The 18,536-nt window shown below is 38.3% G+C and overlaps 1 protein-coding gene across 6 annotated transcripts in view; it reads right to left on the bottom strand.

Annotated features, from left to right (window-relative positions):
* Nucleotides 1-1,456: 1,456 nt before the first annotated feature.
* Pur-alpha (Purine-rich binding protein-alpha) overlaps nt 1,457-18,536 on the bottom strand; it is a 184,530-nt gene continuing 167,450 nt past the window's right edge. For 5 of the 6 annotated variants that reach the window (XM_083132131.1, XM_083132134.1, XM_083132129.1 and 2 more), the window contains 3 exons: nt 13,881-13,999; nt 9,952-10,179; nt 1,457-4,191 (listed from right to left, as the gene is read on the bottom strand). In XM_083132131.1, coding sequence (XP_082988257.1) covers nt 4,048-4,191; nt 9,952-10,179; nt 13,881-13,999 — 491 coding nt within the window. In that variant the 3' untranslated portion in view covers nt 1,457-4,047. The remainder of the gene's footprint in view (nt 4,192-9,951; nt 10,180-13,880; nt 14,000-18,536) is intronic. The other variant, XM_083132130.1, reaches the window with a different exon arrangement.

Here is an 18,536-nt window from a genome sequence, read left to right as displayed (position 1 = left end):
GCTTTGCTGTCGAAGCCGTGTCTCGGGAGACAAATACAGATTATACATCACATTGGGCTTGACTGGAAAAAGAGATATTTAAATGAATATTGTATATATATAGATCTTCCAATGTGAAAGATCAGGTTTTGCACCATTCATTCATTCACACCATATACTGAACCAATTGTTCAATGAGAGAGACCTGCAGATTATAAGTACATCGTTCCAATTTTCATACAGAAAAGTCAAATGTAACTTGTGATTTTTTTAGGGCTATTCGTAAGGAAGCGAAAAGGTTCCACTCCAGCAATTGCATTTTGGAAAATTTTGGATGCCAAAACCACAAGCAAAAAATTTTGACTTTCCTGTCGTGATTTCGGACTGCAATTCTGCAATGTCACTAATTAATGATCACAGTGCTTGTTTTTTTTTTCTTCTTAGAGTTGGTTTCGCAGTGTGGGTAGAAAAAGCAGGCCGACTTATAAAGAGCTCAACGTGGGCTCTGGCTATAAAGGCACTTACTGACACACAATTTTTTATGTTACTTTATTTGTTAAAACACGTGTATTAAATGCTTTCTTCCATTGGCAGTTACAGAAATTTTTTTCTTAAGTCTTTTTGAGGTGGGTCTGTTCTTTTACTTCTCAACGTTAAGCTTCAAACGAAGCAGGCAGCAGCTATTTTTGTTTATTTCTGTTAAACCGTTTTTGATCTACTGTACAAATCCATGAAGCCAGTTTCTGAAAGACCCTGACCGACCAATCTGGGTAGGCCGAGTCAAGCACAGCAGGGCATGATGTGGTATGGCAGGAAGCTGGGGAAATATGCCCCATGCAACAGTCATTTTAAAAAAATAATAAAGTATGCTTCTCAATCTAACAAAAAATAACTTGTACCCCTAAAATAAATTATTTAAAAATGAGAGTTGAGCCGATACCATATTCCCCTGGCAATAACTATAGCTGTACATTTAAGGAATTTTAATCTGACTAGTCACACATGTACAACACAAATATTATATTTTAACCTTAACACTAAACTATTTCTATATTTGTGTGTGTAATATTACTTTATTACTTTCAGAGCATCTAATTTCTGTCAAGGGTTTTACTGTGCAATTAATCAATTATTATTATTAATGCATGACTCCAGAGTAATGTCGAGTTGATTCTTTGCGATCTAAATACACCACCATTGATACTGACAAGTTAGTAACGGCTCATCCCTGCTTGAAATAAAAAAGATAACACATTTTATTCCAATTTCTGGTATGTTTTTGAACTTAACATTACAGCAGTTTCTCATAAACCCACAGACAGTGAAAGAAAATATTTAATAGCATCAATAATAATTAAAAAGAAACAATTGCTGATATTTAAGCTATTTTGTGAACTTGTACAAACAAAAAAAAAGTGACTGCTGCAGATGAGGCATAAGAAACAAAGGTGATGTGGGCTGAATGAAAAAAAAAAGCTTTTTCAGAATGCCAGAAGAGTTTTAGGCACAACAAAACCACCCCATTTTTACTACAGCAGTTTGTTATAACAAGATGACTTACAATATTAATCACTGGTATCCTTTCATATTTAAAGTTTTGGTCTAAGAGGTACCCTACATCACATTTTGCACTGTTCTCTTGCATTGTCACCCACACAAATAGAGAAACCAATCACACAACTAAATTAACAATTCACAATTTTTTTCCTTCTGTGCAAAATGAACAAGGAGTTATCAAGGAAACAAACACACAAGATCGTACACAGATTAAAAATCTAAGGTTACATAAAATTAACTTTTCTTTTTAAATTTAGTATATACAAGTAAATAATATTTTATCATATATTACATTTGAAAAAGAGGAAAAGAAAAACAAAAAAGAGAAAAGGAAAAATAATAACTTTTTTTTTCTTTCTTGTAGATACCAGTTAACAGCTGGTAAAACTATTTCTCTTAATACAGGACAATTTATTTCTTTAAATTAAGCACCACAATAGGCAGAACTGGTCATGCTATCTGTGCATGGATTTCTTTTTTGGTAAATTTTATCATTCTTTTTTTATGACAATCATCGTCCCTCAAAAATGCTGGTATCAGATGTCATGAGGGGACTAGGATAAACAGCTCAATCCTTAATCCTGCGCTTCTCAGGACAGACTGGCTTGTAAAATGCCCAGTGCCTCTGTGTGAGCCACTGCTGCACGTTCTTTCCCTACAGACACCTTGCAACAACTACACCCTCTAACAGTGTCTGGCAAATCTCTATGCACTAGTAGCACCCACTCTATAAACGCCCAAGAAAAGGTAACACATTTCCCATATCTATTCACATGCACGTAACCCCATCCCTCTAGTAAGATATAAAATCATCTCTCTCAACATAAATTAAAATCATAATATAACACAACACTTTTCTTTTTTTGGGTCTTTTTCTCATTTTTTTCCTTTTTTTACCGAATGCACAAGCTGGCATTCTTGTTACTTTTTCCTGGGGTCCCCTGCGCAAAACAAGACAACCCTCAATGCAATAACAAGATAACAATTTAACATCGCACTCCTAACACTGACTATCTGAAGAAACTGAACTGTGAGCCCACCTCCAGCGATGGGACTCGAACCGTCCCCGCGCCTTCACATAATTGGAAATGGCAGTGTATTTGCTAAAGAAAGAAATATTTCTATACACACTTTCATCATTTTTTTCCCCATTTTTTTTTAAAACTTTTTGAACTTTCGATATGTTCTAACACTTAAGCCTTAACAGTGACCATCTATATTGGATCAAGTCCTGCCTCTGGATAGCATCTCAATCCCTGCTGCTCAGCTACTCAGCTATCGACAGGCAAAACCTTCATCCTCGAAACTTACACAGGTGTTTTTTTTTAATGTTTCAATTAAGAACATGGATATTAAATATTGAAGAAACCACCTCACACAGAACACTATTCATACTCAGTGGCCACTTGAGACAATTTTTTTTTGTTATAACATTTAAAAAGAGTCACAAAAAACATTTCAAGTTTCATGGCAACTTGGAATTATTAAAGCTAAACCAATCTGTAATGATCTTTTCTCCTGTGCATAAAAAGAAACTTAAAAAAAGGATACGGTCCAAATTTTGCCTCGACTGCGGTAAAAAAACTAAATCACCATGCTAAGAAAATTTTTCTTTTTCGTTAACCCCGAAAAAATACGGAAACATTAGTGTGTTCTGTTTTGAATCATAGCTGAGCTGCTGGAAATGGACATAATAATATTATCCTACCTTTGGCTTGGATCACATAACAAAAAAAAAATCACTTATCAAGCATCTTCCAAAAAACAAAAACACCTTAACACACTGAACTCCCTGTTAAAGAGTTAAGAACCACTAGCAAAGTGAATCCAGTTCCACGCATTCCTTTGGCGGTGGTCCGTAGCCCTACGCATCCTTCGATATTAACACATCATCTGCTCTTTATCAATGAGAGATCTGCTGGAATCCCATCTGAAGAACGTCAGCCAAGGAAGGGAAGGCCAATGTGTTTCTTTTTTTTCCCCCATTTTTTTAACCCACTGTAAACACCCAAGTACTTTCAACATTGTTAAACTCTCTTTCTTTTTACACAACATATAATCAAAATTTGGCTCTACCATTCTAACACAACAGGGGGGAATACAGTTTATGATCCCGCGGGTGCTGGGCACTTCTCTGGTCCAACAGCCCCTGGCCCTTGTTCAACAAGGAAAGGGCCTCGTGATGGCTGGGCCAACGTTCGACGTCGACCTCGTGCCGTCGCCTCAGGGACCACAAGCTGATGGGGAGACGGGCTGATCGGTCCTTTACCACACACTGCGCTCGAGCTTACTGCAATTTCCACACTCTCTCAAGTCTTGTAACACCAAAAGACAGGCAAACCTGGAGGTCCTAGTCACACATGTTACCTCTCCACAATAGTAAACCAGTTTCTCATTTAATTTGTAACTCTGTACTGAAATGGCCCATGTCCCTAGATTTTGTTTTCACGTGTCCTGGCACTGGGATTCGGGCTGAAACCACCCATCGCTGGGCGAATGCTACAACATCACTCACTTGCTAGAGCCCCCTTCCGCAACGGATTTCTCCCCCTCCTTCATTTTTTCTACATAGTCTGCAAATATGTCACGAAAACGTGCCCATGACTTCTCCGGAATGGTGATAGCTGTTCGAAAGTTAGTCTTCACCTGTAAATCATAATGGAAGAAAATTACAAATATTTTCACCGATAGGATATTCAGTAGCTACTCTACACAACAAAAAGTAGAATCCAAGGCTAATTTTGATAATGTAAACCAGAGATTGCTAAACTCTTGTCCACATTATTGAACGTTGGTTACTGAAACTCAAACAGCTAAAAAATTGAACTACATTTTTGGGTGCAAGTGGAGGGGGGGGGGGGGGTTGTGTCTTTCAAAGATACATAGAATGGTCACATTTTATAATGGCATATATCACTAGAGTTGTAAATATATCCATTGTACCACATACATTCTTCACACAAATACATAAAAAATTACTTTTGAAGTATCTTTAAACACTTTACTCAAAAAGTTTTTCAGAAGGTTGTTTCGCCCTTATGGTAGAGATTTTCAGTTGCTGCCAGAGGCACATTTGCCTCAGTACCCTATAGTTCACGCCAGCAGACAGCTACAAGTTGTCCAAGACCGGGTCCAAGCAAGTACAAACAACGGCAAAGATGATAATAGACCACACGCCAAGTGGGTTAGAAACCCTGTGTGCTTCAGGGCAGCTTTGACAAGGCACCTGAATTGTCTCGAGCTGAACCAGGAAATGGACAATCTTTAATCCCCAAGCCCATTAAGCACAACGAATGCCAGAAGAGGTTTGTGTGTGGGTTTGGTGGGTGATGATAAGTGTATATGTTATTGTTTTCTGTTTTCGTTATTTTACGTTGCTTTGCTACCTCTGGAATTTGAATGACGAATAAATTGATTTCATGAACAGACACACAAAAAAGCCAACCCCGTGGCAAATTGGTTAGAGTAACGTGCTTCAAAGTCAAATACAGAGGCTGTTCAGCGTATGTTGACCAAACGCGATTCCTTCCCCCTGTGCTCAGAATGAACTCGCCCAACCTTGGTCGGGCATGTTTGTCAGTGTAGTGTGTGAGCTGTAAAAGAGTGGTTGTGTTTTCTCACTGGGCCGAAAATTCCACCCAAACTGTGCTGCTTTTGGGAGGAGTTCGTTGTATAACTTTTCCAAGTGTTTTGTGTTTTCTCGCTTGGCCGAAAATGCTGCCAAAACTGGTCACTTCTGGGAAGGTTATGTTGTAGCCCTTTATGATGCAAAGTTCAGTGTGTCAATAATCAGGAAGTGGTGTAAGAGCAAGGATTGTGATGTTAGTTTGACTTTATTAACCGCACCTTGCACCAGCATACTGGTGGTGGCTTGTGTGTACGGCCATGTTCTCGTCCCCTTTGTTGGAGAACCGAACACTGGGGCCATGCAATCCTTATACTTGCCGATCACATTCTTGAATAAAGTCAAACTAACATCACAATCCTTGCTCTTACACTACTTCCTGATCATTGACACACTGAACTTTGCATCATAAAGGGCTACAACATAACCTTCCCAAAAGCAACTCAGTTTTGGCAGCATTTTTGGCCAAGCGAGAAAATGCAAACACTTGGAAAATTTATACAACGAACTCCTCCCAAAAGCAGCTCTGTGTGGGCAGGATTTTCGGCCCAGTGAGAAAACACAACCACTCTTTTACAGCTCACACACTACACTGACAAACATGCCCGACCAGGGTTGGGCAAGTTCATTCTGAGTGCAGGGGGAAGGAATCGCGTTTGGTCAAATATACACTGAACAGCCTATGTAGCTGGGTTTAGAACCTGGTCTTCATTCCACTTCCACCTTACATATTTATTCTTTATCATCGCAATTAACGGAGAGTGGTAGAACAATTGCGTGAAATAACAAAAATATAATCTTCAGTATTGGCTTCTGAGTTTGAAGCATTTGTTGTTTCGTCAATAAATACCAATGATAGAAATGAAATGATCCTTATTTTCTAATGAATAGTAACAAAAGAAGAGCGATAGGTATTCCTCGTATTTTCGCAAAAAACTAATTTCCAGTCTGTGGTCATAACGAACTCTATTTAGTGTGAGAAATATGTTTAAAATAAATTTATGTTAATCCATACAGATGTAAACCATTATGTAGGGTCTTCAGGATGACGTAGTGATAACGTCAAGTCTTGCAATCAAGGGGCCATGGGTTCCATGCCTGGTGGAGACACACAAAGGTTTGGACCCCACTTTATAATGTAGGCCCAGTTCCGATTAGCCTATCTGTGCATAAAATGGACTTGAAACAAAAACCCAAACTAATTAAGAACTTGTCGCAAGAATGGTTTCGAAAAGCAACGATAAGCAAAGCAACCCAAATCCGCATTAGCTTACAACATGATACTATTTGTCACGAAAGAATTATTATTTTAGAGTTCAAATTCTGCCATTTGCAGAAATTTGCAGCTTTGAAATTCATTGTTTCTCTCAATAATTAAGTGCTTTCTGTGCTTTGCATTGCTCTAGCTCACACAGAGCTCTAGCTCTTCGTGTGAGCTTAGATTAAATGTGATAGAAGCTTATCTTCAAGCCTTCACACAACTTCGCTATTTCCTTGCTACATCTTAACAGAACTTCTATTGAACATCGCTCATGAAATATATTTTACCTATCAGCTCTTAATTCACCTTTTAATTTTCACATATATTTTTATTTTTAGTGTCGCTTTTCTGCCACTTTTGGGCAATCGCAACGATGAAGATGAGTGAAGATATGATAAATAGAATATTTTAAGTGTTGTGTTATTAATAATATATAAAAAAGGTCTGCTTTGGTTAGCATTTTTAGTGTATTGAATGAATATTGCATTTTTATTTCGTGTTGAAGCATATTTTCGTCACCTAGATTTCTCATTTAAAAAATGTAGGTCCAGTATATATTAGTCATTGTGAATTTGTGTCAAAACATTTTGCGTTGTTGCGAGATTATCTATTAGGATAAAATTTGGACATAATGAATCTAAGTAGAGAAAATGCAATTTGTACATCAAAATTGCCATGTTCAACTGATCTCCGAAAGTAGTGTTTAGCACGTCACATTTCAATTATAGTCCATGATTGTATCTAGTATATGAACGAGATGTGTTCCTCCTCTCAAACAATACGTGGCTTGTCGTCACCGAATGAAGTGTGTCACTTATAAATTAAGTGCCCGAAAGCAGATATTAGGCATGAACAGAACTAAAAATACTCCTGAGCAATTACAAATGTTATAAGCCAGTTCATGGCCGGGAGTTATTGACGGTCTTTCCCAACTTTAGATTCCGGGTTCGAGTCCTGGTCTGGCAATCTCTTTTTTAAGTGTCTATCAATTTAATCTAATTATCATCCATCTTCATAGTTTCAATTAATTATAAAAGTGACATAACAGCAAAGCAAAATATGAACAAATAAAGATAATTGTAAAATAAAATGCGAGTAGAAGATTCATCTTCTCTCTCTCTCTCTCTCGCAAACAGGCATTTGGGGAGAATTGTGTCGACAGACAGCATGCTCCCGAAAGTTGCCAATCCACGTGTAGCATGACCTTCGATACTGGAGTTGTGCTTTTCACGAAAGTTTGCTCGATGCTCCTTAAGCATCTTATCAAGAATGCCTCGGCGTTCGCAGCATTGCCAACTTATTTTCAGTCGGGAAAATATTTTTTCTCCTATTTAATTTGCGGTTGGCTGTACATGCAATTTATTACACAAGTTGCAATCACAAAGTGGATTCACATGTGCAAGGAAAGTTTCCCAAAAGGGTTTATGGTAGTGGCAGGTTTCTGTTCCAAAGGAAAGCTTCCTATTGTGAAGGTTAATGCTGCCTACTACATACAGCATATGTTATACTCCATATACTACCAACATGCCCCTGCTTTGTATGGCAAGGGGACGGCCAAAGTTCACATTCACCAAGGCCAGCAGCCATACTGCCAAAACAATGGTGGCCTACATGCCTCATATGGTACAGGAGACAGGTATCAAGGCTATTCCATTTAGACATTGCCAGATGCATTGACCATGGACTTCTGTGCCTTTGGTCTATTTACACGGTATATCCAAACACGTCTAGCCATGACACTTGACGGACTTTGGAAAACTTGCAAGGACGAGTGGGCGAAATTGGATCAGGCAGTCCTGAATAGAAGCCTTTTTCAATGGGATCTCCAATGTCGTTCTCAACAGGGCCATCACATTGAACATGACCTGTGGTGGAGCAGGGGTTTTACAGCCTAGGACAGGTGAGCACCTTCACTATAGTAAGAGTGAAACAACCTTCCGTACAATGTGAATGGTGAACAATTCCAAAAAAGTATAGTTTCTGTTCAATTTCAATTCTGTTTGCACAGCCCATTTTGTATTAACACTGATTTCATTTAATCGATTTAGATGCTTTGTTAAGTTTAAAAAAAACAGTTAACCTCTACAGGATGGCTGGTACCACCACATGGCAGCAATTAACGTGGCATTTCTTCAAAACTACACATGATACTTCAGTTCCATCTTTTTTTTTCTTCGTTTGATATATATGAAACTATGACATACTTGAATTACAAAACAATACATCCATTGTTACTATTATTATGAAGCGGAGTTTGAAAAAGTAGTTTGGTTAACTCAGAGTAGTATGGGATAGATTTTTAAAAAACAATTTTTTTAACTGGTTGTTTTTAAACAGGAATGTTGGCAGTGATTCTTTCAAGTGTTTCTTAACCAAACCTCGAACCTAATCCTTTTTTTTAACACTTAGTGATGCGGCATTATGATTAGTGCCTAGAGAAAATAAGAACCTGATGAAAGGGACACTTGTACCCTGAAACGTTGTTTTCTAAACTTCATACTCACTCACGTAAGTAAGTTCAATTTTATACTAATTTAGTATTGATTACATATTGTCAAAGAGTGGGTCTTTTGTGGTGCTTCCATTCAAATTTGGAAATTCTTTCATAAGCTGGCAACACTGCCATTTTTATGCAAAGAAACTTGAAGTGATGCGTATCCTTTTCACAAACCAGCTGTCTTCATGGAAAACACATACATGTATGATGTACAATGTTGACTATATGGGTCAGCATATATTGGCATATGACAATCTAGTTTACACAATGCAACATTGTGAGGTTCTGATCTGATTTCTGGAGGTTTTGCTCCTGTTGTAGCTATCATCATCCAATCTTCTAGTGTTCGAATAATATGTAATATAAGCCTTTGCCTCAGAAATCAATGAGGGGTGTGATTTCCTTGGAGCCCACGATTCAATCCACATCTCTCCTCGCTAGCAAAGAACATTTTCCACAACTCTTTGATACCTCTATAACCAAACATGTCAAAAGATGTCTTTACAGGGACGACAAAGCAGTCTCAATGGTAGACAATGACCATGGTGGCCTTCAGGTGATACGTCTATAAGTGTGTGCTGGCAGATTACCCACACCCTGCATGAAAGTAAGGAAAAGGATAGAGTTTCTCAATTTTTGTTGCTGTGAAACAACTCAGTGGAACGGTTTTAAGTTTTTCCTAAACTTAATGCAATTAAAGTAACAATTAATTGTGTTATGTAGGATCTCTTTTCATCAGTCATGCAAGGCATCTTGTAACAATACTCCATAAAAATTTGAAGCCTGCAAGTCTTATATTTATGTAGAAAATCAGCCATAATTTTTGCACTTTACAAGGGAGAAAGCAATGCCCTTTGAGTGTGTCCCCTCAAAAGACAGCTGGGTTCATGAAATGGATACACATCACCTTTAAAAGACTAAATATTATCTTATGATAGTAAGTTTAAGATGTATTGGAGAACAGATTTGCCAGTGGACTTTTTTTTATATATAAAAAAAAAAAAGGTAAGGATGAAAAGTATTTCAAGTTACCTCTGATATACGCATGTATATTCCTCTGTTATTCTGGCCGATATCAAAATAGAAATTTTTGTTTTCTACTCTCATGTGCCTTCCTTCAGGCAGTTCACCCTTAAAGCCGCCATCATCTGTACCGAATTCCTCGAGTAGGTCAGTTAGGGCATCTCGGAACTCGATCATGCCCTGGGCAGGGATGGCTATTTGCGACCGTGGACCACCACGTGTGATTGTTTGTGATACCTGAGGAGAAATAAAGTTTTATGAGCTACGGAAAGATGAGATTCAAAACAATACGGGACATAAAAACACACAAATATGGCAGTATTTTTAAGAAATGCTAGAAATTGAGAATACCTAATGTATAATCATAAGCAATGAGAAACATGTCATCTCTGGCCAATGGAAATTTGCACTGGAAGAGTGTTTTCACATTACACAAGAGATTGAAACAAAATTACTAGCACACAGCAATTCAATATTACTACACTGGCTTCCAAAAGTTAAGCACGCAATGCAAATTTTCGAAAGCGTATTTGAATTTGAGTGGCTGAAAATCGCTGCAGATGTAGATGTCAGTTTTTAAGTAAACTTCCTTTTTGTAAGTAGAGTGTGAATCATCTGCACCTAGGTGCTTAATCTGTGCTCTTGAAATAGCATAAAAGCAAGCAAGAATCATCACACTTTCGTTGAAGATGCCAGCATTCTGAAGGGTTTGAGGTGCATTTAAAAGCTGATACGAAGTGTTTATAACTTTTGTAGGATTATTTTTGATAATATTCATGTTTCTGTGGCTGAAAGAAGATGAATAACAGATAGTGAGAGCTGGCGTGCTGTCGAACGCATTGGAGCAGGACAGTCAATCAAAGATGTTGCTATTTTCTTTGGCGTTGATCATTCAGTAATTTCTCGATTATGGAAACAATTCCAAAGAAGTCAAACAGTTGTACGGAGACCTGTGCCCGATCACCCAAGGGTTACCGCCGCCTCTGATGATCGATATATTGCTATAGTAATCAAGCGGAATCGACGAGCAACCTCCACAACTGTTACATCCAGGGTTGCAGTGGCACTTGGCACGACAATATCTGCCGGTACTGTGCGCCGAAGGCTCCACATGAAGGGATTGTATGCCCAAGTACCACATGCTTGTGTTGCAATAACCGTCACATACCATATTACTGTAAGTTTTGTTTGGTTTGTTTGCCTTTAAACATCATTATGTTAATGACCCAAATGTGACGTCATCATATAACTTACGAAAAGTAAATTTGTTTTTCATCTTTGTACGCAATTCTTGTCTTCTTTAATACATAAACACATTTGCTACCTTCATGTGGAATTTTGTGTTAATCAAAGCTTTACTTTTCCACTTTTGTTGATTTTACCATCGTGTGCTTAACTTTTGGAAGAGTGTTTAGATTTACAGCCTCTTTCACAAATAGCTGAACCTCATATACTTTGTTACAAAAAGGATTTTATATTACTACTAAGCTCAAACAACACAGGAAATATTAAATCTTCAATGATGGTTTATGTATGACTTATTTACCATATTCGTGCATGTATAGGCCACACTTCAAAAGCAGAAGTGTTGGCAAAATGAGGTCATGCGTAATTTTAAAACTATTTATAATATTAGATACATAGTAAAAACTCTACCAGTATATCCAGTGTCTTCATAGGACTTAACCCTTAAACGACAGCCCTTCAACTATAGGTGAAGACTGATTTCTTCTCCGATATTCAAAAGTTAAAATAATTCTTTACTTTCTGCATAACCAAACTCTTGTACTTCCATGGCTGCACATTGCAATTTTCATTTCCTCCCATGTGCAGACAAATGAAGGACCCACATGACATAAACAATATACACTGCTCACCATTAAAATTGCAACACCCAGAAGGAAATGAGATAGAAACACGAAACTTGGCAAATATGTAGTTCATAATAAGATAAGAAAATGATTACAGTTAGAGCTCGGTGGTGTGACATGTGACACGTAGAACATGGTTGCATAACCCCAAGGAGCTAGAAGCGTGTACAGCCTCCACGGGCGGCAATAACTGCTGCAACACGGCGAGGCATGGACAGAATGAGTCTATCGATGTCTGCTTGCGGTATGGCGTCCCAAGCGGCTTCCACACGGTGCCAGAGGTCTTCAACATTATGTGCCGGAAACCTAGTTGGGCCAGCCGGCGACCCACCATGGACCAGACATGTTCAATTGGCGACATATCCGGCGAACGTGCTGGCCAAGGAAGCAGGGGCATGTGGTTAGCTTCCATAAATGCGAGGACATTCCTTGCAACATGGGGGCGTGCGTTATCCTGTTAAAAAGTGGCATTATGCAGTGCATGGATTAATGGGACAGCAACAGGGGTGAGAACCTGTGTGATGTACCGTTGGCTGTTCAATGTCCCTTGAATGCGTACGAGACGCGAAAGAACACCTATGGCGATGGCACCCCATACCATGATACCCAATGAAGGCCCTGTGTGATGATGCATGATGCAGGCATCATGAAGCCTAGTGCCACAGTGCCGCCACATGCGTGTACGTCCATCATGATGTTGTATACAGAAGCGGGATTCATCAGAGAACACTACAGCATTTCACTCCGCCATCCATGCACGACGGTCTTGGCACCATCTCCGACGCAAACGCCTATGCTCTAGCGTCACAGGAATCCGAAACAGTGGGCACCGGGAAAAAATTCCCCGGTTTGCCAAACGACAAAGCACGGTTCGTGGGGACACTGGACGTTGTAACACATCCCGTACTTCATGCGCAATCCTCGTTGACGTGGCCGTTCTGTCTGTAAGGGCCATGCATATCAGACGTCTGTCCTCTCGTTCCGCTGTCCGACGCGGACGTTGTGAACCTCTACGTCGCTCTAAAGTGCCTTCCTGGACCCACTGGTTCCATACACAGACCACTGTGGATGATTCCGTCCTACACGGGCACCGATCTCACGGTAGGATAATCCGCATTCACGGTATGCAACAATTCGGCTGCGATCGAACTGGGAAACCTGCTGGAATCGCTGCCGTATTCGACGACGTGGCATTGCTGACCGATTTTAACACACTACACTCACGACCATGCACTTTCACTGCTCGTCTGCACCTATCTGACCTGCTACAGGTACCACTTACCAGATGGTGCACATGACGCATGATGGCCTTGAACACCTAATCATTTCCTTCTGCACCTCTCCTCTACACACTGTGCACATTTCGTCCGATTCCGATTACTCTTTCTGGGTGTTGCATTTTTTAATGGCGAGCAGTTTATTTACAAAATAGTAATTAATATACAGTGCTTTCGTTTGAGCATTTCCAAGCTGGGGGTATGGTCAACTTTATCTTTGGTAAACACACTGATCAACAACATATTACTGAGAACAGATAGATGCCGTCAGGACATGGCACCCCTGTCTGCCATGAATGTCAGTATTTGCCTTTATATGGGTGCTGTGTTGTGAAGAAAGATTTGGATTTGCTTCTGCGTAGTTTGCTAAGGTGATAAGTGATAAACCGATGTGTGTTGGGTGTTTGTAAGTTTATTAGTGTTGTTACAATGCTGGAATGTTAAGTACACTTTAGAAAAAAGAATTTTTATGTGATTCTTGTGTGAAAAACAACAGAAGTATGAGCAGGCGATGTGTGGCTGTACAAGGAAAACATTTCCAACATCTTTTGTGACAAAAGTACGTGATTGCTTATAATTCTGAAATATTTTAGTTAAAATAAATCTATGCGCTTGAGACAGCATGGTTCTGACCACTACACAGGCATGCATTCGACTGGCACACTGCCCAAGAAGAGAAAATGCATTTGTGTGAGAGCAAGAAGAGAAAGTGCATTTGTGTGAGAGAAAAAAAAACATTACAGGAACAAATCAAACAAAATGATCAAAACTATTGTATAAAAATACTAACCCTTAAAAATCTACCACGTGAATTCTCTTTTAAATCCAAATAGTATCGTCTGTTATCTTTGATCATCATTTCCGACTTCAATTTTCCATCTTCTGGAACATTTTCTGGATTAGGTGGGCCTGCAAAAATAAGAAAGCATCATTTACATAAGAGAGAGAACTAAGGAATCAAAGTTATGACTTGTCAAATAGGCTAATGATTAAGATAGTGATGCATCAAGCAGGAAATTTACAGATCTCACTGTACTCACCATTGGGCTAATTCTAATATAATAATAAACCGTGGTACGACAGCCCTTGAGGGCCAAGGTCTACCTACCAGCTGCCGGCCTCACTAACACGTGCCCCAAACATCCAAACAGTTAAGGGGTGATGTGTGATCAGCACGACAAACCCCCAGCTGTTGTAGGTTTTTCAAAGACTGGGTTACGCTACTCATTCGTAGCTCCTCAATTTGCTCATGATGGTAGGTGGCTACCAGTCCCATATACAGGCCAAAATCTCAGGATAAAAGATATTAAGACATTTCATCTGACATTATTTTGTAAACATGGAGCTTGATAATTATATTTATATTTTACTTCTACTTGATCTTCGTAGTTTAGTAAAAAAAAATTGCCCTTTCACACCATCTATCTTGTTCTTTCTGAACACACTATAGAGGCTGAATTTATGATCAAGATATTGGTAGTCAGATATATTAATGTAGCGTAAAATGTCTGTCACAGAGAAGCACTTGCATCTATTAAAGTGCCAGTACTACCAAAACATTACATCTGCAAATTGAGGAAGTTTAATATGTTTAACCCTTCACTTGTATGCATGTGAGCCTGGAGCTCACCCTAGGATATATGCAAATCGTTCACGCCGAGATAATGGCATCAATTTCTGATCTTTTGTAGCTGTTATTTGTAATGTCAATGGCAAGACCATAACACTTGTAGGTGGTGGCACTGCAATCAGTCTGTACAGACATGTTATTTTGACGACAGTCTGTGCACATTAACAACACACTTAAACCAACGTACAACTTTTTCTTCAAAATATTTTCTTTCTTGCCCATTGACTTTGTGCTATTTCACAATGTTCTATTTTGATTCTTTGGTAATTATTTTGTTATTTGTCTCCATTGACTTGTTACTACTAATATTTCTTGATAAATGAACTCTGAAATCTGATATTCAGCACGAATGAAGAACAGTAGATACAAGAATGGCTTGCTGAACCAAGAGATGAGCACAGAGAAGACCTGGACAGTGTGTTTGATTCTCAGGACCCAGAAAGATAATGTTGAGGAGCCATTGGACAGTGATCATGATAGCAACATGGATCAATATGCCTATCAAGATGAACCTTATTTACTTTCTCCTCCAAATTTTGGGTGGAATGAATTTACAAGGTGAAACGTACATCCCACTCACCAACAAGTAGTAAATTATGAATATATTACTATTATTCGAGTTTATGGTTATTACAAGCATAAAAACACAGTTTTTCGTTGTGACGATTCAGGAGAACACATGGTCCGTGTGTAATGCTTGTAATAATCGTAAACTACAGGAGAAATAATTCTACAATGCAAGCAAGGCATACATACAAGAAAAATTATTATATTACTATTGTTATGCAAATGTAAATTGCAAATAAGATTACATTAATCGCTGTTTGTCTTGATAATTTCTTTCTCATAATATGAAATCATTAATAATGTAATACTACAAGAATATAATTGTGTTACCACATAATATGGCACAAATAAGGTAATTTTTAAATTGTGATATACTGTACATTTGACAATAAATATATATAAACTACTTTTAATGTGGCATATGAAAAAAAAATATTTAAAAAATGAAAACATGGAAATTCACATGTATACCAAATGTGTTACTCTGGAACAAATATACCAATGAAGGGTTAAATTGGATAAACCATGAACAGAGAATGACAAAAAGAAAAGCTCGAAAACTAAAATGAGAGTAACATATTCTCATTAATACACAACTATCAAGATGCTGTTGAATGCTCTTAAAAATCTACATTAAAAATACAAACATGAGCATATGAGTTAATATTAAAGCAGAATCACCACTCTCAACAACAGATACCATTTGGTGCACCATGGTTGAATAACACAGGTTTATTGCACAAAGAACATACTGTATTAACTGGTAATGTATCAATGTGGTGGCACTTTGCACATTATTGAAACATACACAGTCAGACAATTAAGTAATGAGACTGATTTTATATTGTCCATGTGCATTCTGTCTGTGAAGTAAACTTGAAGTACTGTGGTCCATAATGTCACGTACACAAACTGCGTTGCTTTTCTTTGAAATAAAGGACTATAGATGGCAGCATGCAAGAGGAACAACGGTTATAAAAGATGCTGCATAAATAAGTTTGGAAAGTGGGTAAGAGATGCCACCACCCAGGAGAACTTATACGATTGTAAATAGAGACAACGGAAAGAGCAGATGTGATGAAATAACGATTGTATATATTAATACTAATTATAAGGAAATAAATAAATAAGTTTAAAATAATAACAGGATATAAATAAGGAGAAAAGGGGAATTATCATTCAGTAATGACATAAGCGATTAATATACAAAAGTAAAGAAGTCGAATTGCAATTTCGATTTTGGGTCTATTACAGTTCCCACGAACTTAGAGTTACGTGTGGCTTTTGGGTTGTTTTCCCCAGGTGTAGCACCATTTCTCGGCAGCACCCAAGCACATTTGGAGGCGCATACATTGTAGCTCCAAGTTAAGGTTAGCACCGGCCAGGCGGCGATCTTTAACTAACCCCTTTCTCTTTGTTTATTTGGAAGATCGATATTTACGTCAATTGGTATAAAGGGATGTCAAAGAAACGAGGAAAGAGAGGAGGTAGAAAAACAAGAGAATCTATTCTGGCAAGACGAGTAAGGGAAGGAGGAGAAATAATACAACCTCCAATTATCAATTATGATCTACTGGGTCTTTTGCACGACGTTTCTAAACAAGAACGTGGATATAAGTTGCAGCACATAGATATACATACCGTTCCAGGAAGTGTATACAATGATATAAAGGGAAGCTCATTTAATGATCCACGGACAAAGAATAATCCAGATAGCAAGGATATAAAACGTTCCTTAGAAAAATCAAGGAACGAAACAAAAGATGTAAATAAAGAGTAACGAAAGGATGAGGAATAAAGATGTAAATATATAGAAGAAGGAATATTAGCGATTATAAGAAGAAGAAGCCTTATTAATTGCAAGAAGAAGGCAATTTAATTATTAAATACAAGGAGAAGAAGATTCATTAATCATAAGAAGAAGATGCCATATTAATTATAAGAAGAAGATGCCATATTGATCATAAGAAGAAGAGGCTATAAGAAGAAGATGACATTGATTATAAGAAGAGGCTATAAGAAGAAGATGCAATATTAATTATAAGAAGAAGATGCCATACTGATTATAAGAAGAAGAGGCCATAAGAAGAAGATGCCATACTGATTAGAAGAAGAAGAAGTCCGAAGAAGATCGGTTAGAATTAATAAAAAAGAAAAACAGAAGAAAATTACTGTATGAAAAGACTTCAAAAGTTATTTAATATTTGTACATAATTAATAGTACGAATTGTACCCTCAGTAGTGGGTTAAATCTGTTGTTTCTTTCCATATATTTGTAGCGTTAGTAAACCTGATCTGTGCCCAGAGGTATCTCATTGTCTCTCCCCTGTGCTAAGCTGGTAGGTGTCTACGCGAGGGACGTGGCAATAATCCACAACCTGGCAACAGATCATGAACTTGCGATGGGCATGCTGGAAATTATGCCGCCATGTTGTGAGGGAGGTGTAAGGGTGTCGTCACGTAATAGCTATGGAGCAGCAAGTGAAAATCAAGTTTCATGAAAGACATTCTGAAAACTGCTTGCGGAAATAAACATTTCTTGAATTCTATTGTTGTGCAGGACGAAACAGAGCATTTTCACTATGCTTCTTGTCGAATTCTATTGTTGTGCAGGACAAAACAGAGCATTTTCACTATGCTTCTTGTACGAACAGACAAATCGCTGAATGAAGTCGCTAAATTTACAAAGAGGCAAGAAAATGCAGCTCCAAAAGACAAGGGTGAAGACAATGTTGTGTCTTAACGACAGCAAAGGCATTATTCATCATGTAATTGTTCCAAAGGGTGGAATTGTAATTGGTTGTTACTATTGTAGTGCTCTGAATGATTATGGAAGAGAACTGACCGTATCAGACCTCAGTATCCTGAACCGGGCAGTTGGTTCCTACTCCACGATAATGTGTGGTCCCACAGAGCAGTTGTTGTCTATGTATTCTTAGTCCAAAAACAAGTCAGAGTGTTGAATCATCGTCTCTACTCCCCAGACTTATCCCCCTGTGATTATTTCCCGTTCCCGAAAGTGAAGCTGCTGCTGAAATTACGCAGCTTTGATGAACACACGACCATCCAACAGGTTGTGACTTCCAATCTTCAAGTCATACCACATGAAGACTTGCAGATGTCGTAACGATCATTGGCCAACCGTGCCTATTGCTGTATTGATGCAGGAGGGATGTACTTTGAGTAATAAGCAGGCAACATTCAATAATTTTGTTTCCTTTTCATCTGATAATGACTGTTTCATTACTT

This window comes from Lepisma saccharinum, chromosome 12, assembly GCF_977018435.1.
Source record: "Lepisma saccharinum chromosome 12, izLepSacc3.1, whole genome shotgun sequence".
Lineage (NCBI taxonomy): Eukaryota > Metazoa > Arthropoda > Insecta > Zygentoma > Lepismatidae > Lepisma > Lepisma saccharinum.
The sequence above is the reverse complement of the archived record's forward strand: the minus strand, read 5'-3'. Positions and strand labels throughout refer to the sequence as shown.